An 8,661-nucleotide genomic window follows, 5' to 3' on the forward strand; every position below is an offset into this window, starting at 1 on the left:
ATCCAACAGCAATGAAAGCGACCAGGAAAGAAAAAAGCAAGAGGAAGAGACCAAGAATAATAAAAGAAGAGGGAGGGAGAGAGTGTGAGAGAGTGAGGGAGCAATAGAGGAGTGTGTGAATGTGTGTGGTGTGTGTGTGTATGAGCTAGGGACAGTTAGTTTCTGCAGGTCTTCCAAGGGGCTGCCAAACCAGGCAGTTTTAGACGGCAGAGCCCCACTCCACCAGACACTCCAGGGTGGCCAGCACTGGCATAGAGACCACGCCATCTTGAGAAACAGAGCTGCTTGAGATTAGTATCTTGGCTTCAGCACCACCCAGTTTGGTTTCAGATGCAAACCAGGGCCCTGCAGCCACTGGGGACAAAGACCTGCAACCACAGCTGCAGACCCACGGACACCAAGAATCCAGACATCCCGACTGCAGATTTCTGTGAGTAACAGAGCCTATCCTCCTCCCCGCAGGCTCATGGGCAGTGCCATAGTAACTGATAGACCCGCCCCTCGCACAGGCCGCAGCGCAGCTACAGGAATTTGAGCCTGGGAGCACTGGGACACTGGGAATCTGTTCCCCACAACACAATCAGGCGACCAAACCTGAAGCCCATGCAGGGCGACATACTACCTGACTTCAATTCTGGGCAAGCACACACGGAAGTCTGTTTTCCGCAGTGCAGGAGTGGACCTCCTGCCAACACAGTGCTACTGTGCAACCCAGTCCTCCAAGCTGACAGTGACCCCAAGTCTCCAGGTGGGAGGCAGCACTGAGCACCAGTGACTTGACTCTGTTTCTTATCATGTGCACTTGTTTCTTATCATGTGCGCCTGGGATCCCTGACTCTCAGTGCATTCACACTAAGAGCCAGTGACTCCAATTCTTGGTGCATGCACACACAGAGACCCTGATTCTCAGCGCGAGGCTGCACGAACAGACTCTGATGTTCAATTCTTGGTGCAGGCACAGGGGAACTCTGACTCCTGGCACGTGCTAGGGGACTCTGATTTTTGGCACACACCAGTGGGGTCTCTGTTTCAGCACAGTGCAGGTGGGGTCCCTGATTCTAGGTGTGCACACAAGGCCACATTGAGTGTTGGTAATGCTGACCCTGGGCAAGCCTGGTTCAGATTAAAACAAGATCAATCTGAACAGCAACTGGAGAAAAAAATTAAAAACCAGGAGGAGAGCCTAAGGGAGCTTTGGGACAACATGAAACGAAGTAACATACATATAATAGGGCTGCCAGAAGGACAAGAAGAGCAGCAGGATTAGAAAATATATTTGAATAAATGACAGAAAACTTCCTGGATATGGGGAAGAAAAAGGTTACACAAGTACAGAGAGTCCCAAGCAAGATGAATCCCAAAAGACCCACACCAAGACACATCATAATTACAATGGCAAATGTTAATGACAAAGAGAGAATCTTAAAGGCTGCGAGACAGAGACAGAGAGTTACCTACAAAGGATTCCCCATCAGATTATCAAATGATTTCTCAACAGAAACACATCAAGCTAGAAGGGAATGGAAGGAGGTATACAAAGTGTTGCAAAGCAAAGGACTGAATCCAAGAATACTCTATCCAGCAAGACTATCAATCAAAATTGAAGGGGAAATCAGGAGCTTCGCAGACAAAAAAAGGCTAAGGGAGTTTATCACTACCAAGCCAGCAATGCAAGAAATGCTAAAGGGACTGCTGTAAAAAGAAGATATAAAAAGGTAAGAAGGAACACAGGCACAAAAATAGAAATGACTACAAACAAGTACCTTTCAATAATAACTTTAAACGTAAACAGACTAAATGCTCCAATCAAAAGACATAAAGTGGCTGAATGGATAAAAAAAAATGACCCATATATATGCTGTCTACAAGAGACCCACCTCAGAACAAGGGACTCACACAGACTGAAAGTGAAGGGTTGGAAAAATATCTATCAGGCAAATGGAAATGAAAAAAAGCTGGGGTAACAATACTTATATCTGATAAAATAGACCTCAAAGTGAAGGCCATAACAAGAGAAAAGAAAGGCCACTTCATAATACTAAAGGGATCAATACAACAAAAGGATATAACCCTGATAAACATATATGCACCCCTGTGCCTCTCAACAGTAGGGTAGACCCCCTCAGTGGCAGCAGATCCGTGCCTCTCAATGGCCAGATAGACCACCCCGAGTCCCACCCCCAGCCTCCCGCCGGCCAATCGTGGGCGTAGCGGAGTGATGGTAATTTACATGTCACTCTATTATTAGATAGGATTGTTCTTTGTTTGTTTGGAGGCCAATTCTGCCTGGAGACTTAAACTTAACACCTTCCTACTATGTTGCCTGTGAACAGAACTTTAGTCTCTATCATCAACCATTCAGGGAGGAATTCAGATGTCCCCACAATGACCTGCCTCTAAGAGATCTTATGAAGGTGAGTCCAAAACCCAAATGACCCTGCATGAGAGGGTCACAGAGAATGGAAGCCAAGAACAATTACCTGTTGTCACCTGAGAGCCCATTCTACTTAGTTCAGAGGCAAGAGATTGCTGTGTTTGTTTGCTTCATGAATCAATGCATTTATTTCAATGGCTACATAGAGTTCATAGTGTGACTGCAACTCACACTTTTGATGGTCTTTTACACACTTTATCATTAAATTAGAGGCCTGTGCAAGGAATTCCTGCACTCGGTGTGGGGGGAAGGGGGGGTCCGGCCTGCACCCTCTTGCAGTCCTGATGTCTGATGGGAGATGTCTGATTGACGGCTTAGGCCCGGGGGGGGGGGGGGAGGGAGAGGGGGAAGTGAGCCTAAGCTGGCAGTCAGACATTCTTAGTGCTGCTGTGGAGGTGGGAGAGGCTCCCACCATCGCTACTCTGCTCCCCAGCCGTAAGCTCAGCTTCTGCCTGAGCAGCACTCCCCCTGTGGGAGCACACTGACCACCAGGGGACAGCTCCTGCATTGAGCATCTGCCCCCTGATGGTCAGTGTGTGTCATAGCGATCAGTAGTTTGGCCATTCAATCAATTTTCATATTAGCCTTTTATTATATAGGATTGCTGTCACATCAATGCTATGAAATGTTTAAGTTATTAGTTTCAAAATGTGGTTCTGAACAGGGGTGATTTTGTCCTCCATGAGACATCGAGTAATGTCCAGAGAGATTTATGACTGTCACACTGGAGAGGGGTGAGTGGAGGCAGGGGTGCTAAACTACCTTCAATTCACAGGACAGACTGCACCACAGAGAGCAGTCTGTCCCAGAATGTCAACAGTGCTGAGGTCGGTAATTTCTATCAGCTCTACCATGAGGGGTGGGAGAGTGCCAGTCAGGTTCCCAGGAAAGTTTGGAGAATGGCTTTGCCCCAAAGCCAGTCACTGATGCTTCCTGAGTCTGACCAGTCTTATAGGTTAGGCCTCTGCAGCTGAAGGGAGGGCTTGCACCTCTCAGGAAAAATGGTTGCTGCAGAATTGGGGAGGATGACTGCGCACAGGTATCCCGGAAGCTACTCTGCATTTCTCTCCCCAATGCTTCTAACCCCAGACTCTTCTCAGGTGACTCCAGTCTGCACCACTCCTCACCCTCCACTGAAGCCAGGGTGAGTGGCTGTGAATGAAAATTCTGTGCTCTGCCCCTTTAAAAACAAAGTGGCTTCCTCTATGGAAAGCAGTATTGAGTTTTCTCAAAAAATTAAAAATGGAACTCCCATTTGATCCAGTGATCCCACTCCTGGGAATATATCCTAAGAAATTTGAAACACCAGTCATAAAGAATATATGCACCCCTATGTTCCTAACAGCCAATTTGTAATAGTTAAGATTTGGAAACAAACCAAGTACCTATCAGCACATGAGTGGATAAAAAAGCCCTGGTACATTTACACAATGGAATACTATGCAATTGTAAAAAAGGAAGCACTCTTACCATTTGCAGCAGCATGGAGAGTGTTATGCTAAGAGAAATAACCCAGTCAGAGAAAGATAAATATCACATGATCTCATTCATATGTGGAATCTAATGAACCAAATAAAATGATGATCAAAAATAGATCCAGAGTCATGTCTGCATGAACAAACTGTTGAACCTCAAAGGAAAGGTGGGGGAGAATGGGTGAGGGAGAAGAGACTAACCAAAGAATTTGTATGCATATATGCATAACCCATGGGCACAGACAATAGGGTGGTGAAGGCCAGGGGAGAGGGACAGGAGCAGGCTAGAAGAAGTCGGGGCCGGGGGGGGGGGGGGGGGGGGGGGGCGGGGGGAGGGTAGCGGGGAAACAAGGGAGCATATGTAATACTTTCAACAACAAAGAGTTTTAAAATAAAAATATATAAATAAATAAAAACAAAGTGGCTTATCTCCAGCAGGTACATCGCCCCTGCTGGTAGAAGCCCTGCTGCTTTTCACTGATGGATGCTCTGTGGGCGGGCATTCCTGGCTCTGGCCCTGAAAGCTGGGGAGCCCAGCCTGGTGTACAGGCCTCACTACTCTCAGGGGGAAACCCCCACAGCTGAGATATTCCTCCTCAGTTTGGCCTGCCCTGTGGGAGTGGTGCCAGCCGCTCCCAAAACCACAACCTTCCTGTCACTCTCAAGGTGGTTTCTGCGCTTCCTTCTTTAAAAAACTCCTCTACAGCTAGTCTTCAGTTGGTAATTCAGGATGAATATTCCCTAGTTTAGTTTTATTGACAGTTTGGCTCTGAGAGGAGCTACAAGAATAATCTGCCCACATGCTGCTATCTTCAAACTCCTGAGCCTTCATTTTCTAAAACAACCATCTTCCTCAGGGCCTTTGTACTGGCTGTTCCTTCTCCCTGGGAAACACTTTCCCTCTTAGTATCTCGCTCAGTCTTCATTGAGGTGTGTGTTAAGTGTCAGCCATTGGCAAGTCTTGTCTAAACTCTATAAAAAGAACACTCTCTATCCACTCTTTCCATTTAATGTAATTTACTTTTCTTTATAGCATGTTCACCATCTGATTTGTTATATTATTATTTTTATTTGATTATATTATTGCTCTATCATTAGTTTGTAGACTTTTGTTTTTAAATATCCCATACCCTGAACAGTGCCTAGAACATAGACTATAGTCAATATATATTTCTCAAATGCATGAAAGATATCCTCAGTAAAACAGCAGTTATACATTATGTTTAAGAACAGGTTGATGTAAGAAAAGAAAGTTCTAATGAGAAATGCCAGTAGAGAAACATTAATGGAGACCCAACAAAAAAGCAAGATATTTTCCTGACTCTAAAATATAAACATGACATTTATTCTCAGTTAGTAATGTTTGCTAACATGAAAATTAGTTATTAATTTATTTTATTTTATTGTTTTGTAGTCATCTCCGACACATGGAACCAGGCAATGGTACACAAATTTCAGAATTCCACCTTCTGGGACTTTCACAGGCACGGGAACAACAGTCCCTCATATTTGGGCTTTTCCTCTCCATGTACCTGATCACTGTGTTGGGAAACCTGCTCATCATCCTGGCCATCAGCTCAGACTCCCACCTCCACACACCCATGTACTTCTTCCTCTCCAACCTGTCCTTGGTAGACATCTGTTTCACCTCCACCACCGTCCCAAAGATGTTGGTGAACATCCAGACACAGAGCAAAGTCATCACCTATGAAGGCTGCATCACCCAGATGTATTTTTATATCCTCTTTGCAGTGTTGGACAACTTTATCCTGACTGTGATGGCCTATGACCGGTTTGTGGCCATCTGCCATCCCCTGCACTACACGGTCATCATGAATCCCCGGCTCTGTGGACTGCTGGTTCTGGTGTCCTGGATCATGAGTGTCCTGAATTCCTTGCTAGAGAGCTTAATGGTGTTGGTTCTGCACTTCTGCGCAGACTTGGAAATTCCCCACTTTTTCTGTGAACTCAATCAGGTGCTCCAACTTGCCTGTTCTGACACCTTTCTTAACAACATGATAATGTATTTTTCAGCTGGACTGCTAGGTGGTGGTCCCCTTGGTGGGATCCTTTACTCTTACTCTAAGATACTTTCCTCCATATGTGGAATCCCATCGTCTCAGGGGAAGTATAAAGCATTTTCTACCTGTGCATCTCACCTCTCAGTTGTCTCCTTGTTTTATGGTACAAGCCTCGGAGTTTACCTCAGCTCTGCTGCTACCCACAATGCACACTCAAGTGCAACAGCCTCGGTGATGTACACTGTGGTCACACCTATGCTGAACCCCTTCATCTACAGTCTCAGGAACAAGGACATAAAGAGGGCCTTAGAAAGATTCCTTGGCAGGTAAGCTTTTCAAGAGCCAACTATACTTTGTTGGTGAATTGCCCAGGAATGCAGGTTTCAAGCCTTAAAGTCAGAAGTCTGACACAAATTCATCCAATTTTGGACCATAAGGAATTGGAAATATTCATTAATCTTATTGGTTAACATGAATTCCTTTAGTGTAATTTCCTCTTTTATGACATATATCATTCCAAATAATTTTTTCTATTGTTTTCCTGAAAGAATTGTCATGAATTATACTACCCCTAGGGACAAAAGTTTACTTGGCTACTAAGGTCATTTATGTGATTTTATTGTAGAGGAAAATCTGAGACCACAGTTTTCACTTATATGTTCATCATTATTTTCTATAGCACCACCTTTACTGCTCTTCTTGATAATGTAGACTTTAACATGCTAGCATGCTTTATAGCTGGTCTCTTGGTTTTATATCCTTTAGGCTGTTATTTAGCTATATGTCCACATGCCTACCTTAGCCACTAGCAAAAATTGACTACTCAATATGTTTCCAAGAAGCATCTACATGGACACATACATTTTAATAAATAGACTGATCTAATATAATTAGAGTCAGAGATTATCTTAAATATAATGAAGCAAAAAAATAGCCATACAATATATTACTATTAAAAAATATTTTTCATGCTGCACATTTACTTATTAAAGTGTGGAATATGGCCTTGGCCCAGTTACTCAGTTGGTTGAAACATCTTCATGTGCACCAAAACGTGTTGTGTGTTTGATTCCTGGTCAGAGCATATACCTAGGTTGTGAGTTCCATACCTGGGTTGTGTGTTTGATTCCTGGTCAGAGCATATACCTAGGTTGTGAGTTCCATACCTGGTAGAGTGCATACAGGAAGCAGTCAATCCATGTTTCTCTCTCATATCAATGCTTACCTATCATCTATCTATCTATCTATCTATCTATCTATCTATCTATCTATCTATCATCTATTATCTATCTATCTATCTATCTATCTATCTTTACCTATGTATCTCTATCTGCCTTCCTCTCTCTCTAAAAAAACACCAATAATAAAATGATATAAAAATAAAAATAAAGTGTGGAATATAATGTCCTTGTGTTAAGGTCCTTATACATCTGGGTGAAGAATTACATGGAGTGTTTCATGTGGGTTTTTTTCTGAACTATTTTCTGATTTCTGTTTGAAAGTTTTCAATGTGCTTCATACAAATGTGACTCCTCCTAGTGCTCTAAATTCAGTATTCCTTTTCAAATTTATTTTTCAAATCCACCAAAGGGACAGTGAGTGTACAATCTCAATATCATAGTCCCTCTCTCTCCCTCTCTCTCTCATATATATATATATATATATATATATATATATATATATATATATAGATATCCTTTACACTCAGGAATATCTTCAATCTTTATAATCAAAGGATGAATCACACATGCCAGAGAGGACCCCGCCCCGAGGAGAAAACTCACATGGGGCTCCTTACACCTGCCCCCAACCCTCTGCCTCTCCCAGACCCAGGGATGCTTCCTCAGTTGTTCCAAGGGCTGCCCCACCCTGTGCATGAACTAGAGCCCAGGAGCCTGGGAGAGGAGCCATATATCCTCCATTCACCCTGGGGCTGGAGGAGGAGGGAAGGGGCCTGGAGGACCCAACATGATCAAGTTAACACCATTGCAGAAGGATACCCATGGTTACTTTATGATCTTCACACAACCTAGTGAAAAACCAGGAGTAAGTTGCCTGTCTCAAAATGACTGGAAGTTAGATGTTGTAATAAACCAATTTTTTCCCAAATCCTGAACTTTATATATGAGACAGTGTAAAAGGATCATTGGACAAGAAGAAGTTAGAACATCTATGCACTAGATACAAAGATCCTGAAGGTAAAAATAAAATTGGAATAGATGGCATACAACAGTTCTGTGATGATCATTGCGTGGAAGTTCAGAGCAGCAACACAGTGCAGGTTCTCCAAACAAGAGTTCATGCAGGGCATGACAGTAGGAAGTGACAGCACAGAACCCCAGATACCCAAGATGAACAGGGATTGAAAGGACCAGCATGATTTAAGGATTTTTACAAGTTTACTTTTTTTTTTTTATGAGTCACTTTTAATTTTGCAAAGAATCCAGAACAAAAAGGATTAGATCTAGATATGGCCATTGCCTACTGGAACTCAGTGCTTAATGAAAGCTTTAATGTATTCCTGAGTGTTTTTGTTGGGACATCATAAACAATCAATACCAAAAGATACCTGGAATTTTCTTTTAGACTTCAGTACAATGATTGCAGATGACATGTCTAATTATGATGAAGAGGGATCACCCCTGTTCTCATTGATGACTTTGTGGTATTGGCACACGCTCAAATTTCTGGGACAAAAAGTACAACAGTGTACACTAAAGGAACCTTCTAG

General features: G+C 43.3%; 1 protein-coding gene and 1 pseudogene across 2 annotated transcripts; both read left to right on the forward strand.

Annotated features, from left to right (window-relative positions):
* Positions 1 to 5,336: 5,336 nt before the first annotated feature.
* On the forward strand, positions 5,337 to 6,260 carry LOC307099195 (olfactory receptor 7A10-like; the record flags this gene model as incomplete). The annotated part of the gene is made up of 1 exon (XM_079770408.1): positions 5,337 to 6,260. The coding sequence occupies one exon, from the start codon at positions 5,337 to 5,339 to the stop codon at positions 6,258 to 6,260; it is 924 nt and encodes a 307-aa protein (XP_079626534.1).
* A 1,683-nt stretch (positions 6,261 to 7,943) lies between these two features.
* LOC307100540 (DCN1-like protein 1) lies at positions 7,944 to 8,661 on the forward strand (annotated as a pseudogene). Its single transcript has one exon. The product of its transcript is annotated as a DCN1-like protein 1 (transcript).

The sequence above is a fragment of the Cnephaeus nilssonii genome, assembly GCF_951640355.1.
Source record: "Cnephaeus nilssonii genome assembly, chromosome: 5".
NCBI classification, from domain to species: domain Eukaryota; kingdom Metazoa; phylum Chordata; class Mammalia; order Chiroptera; family Vespertilionidae; genus Cnephaeus; species Cnephaeus nilssonii.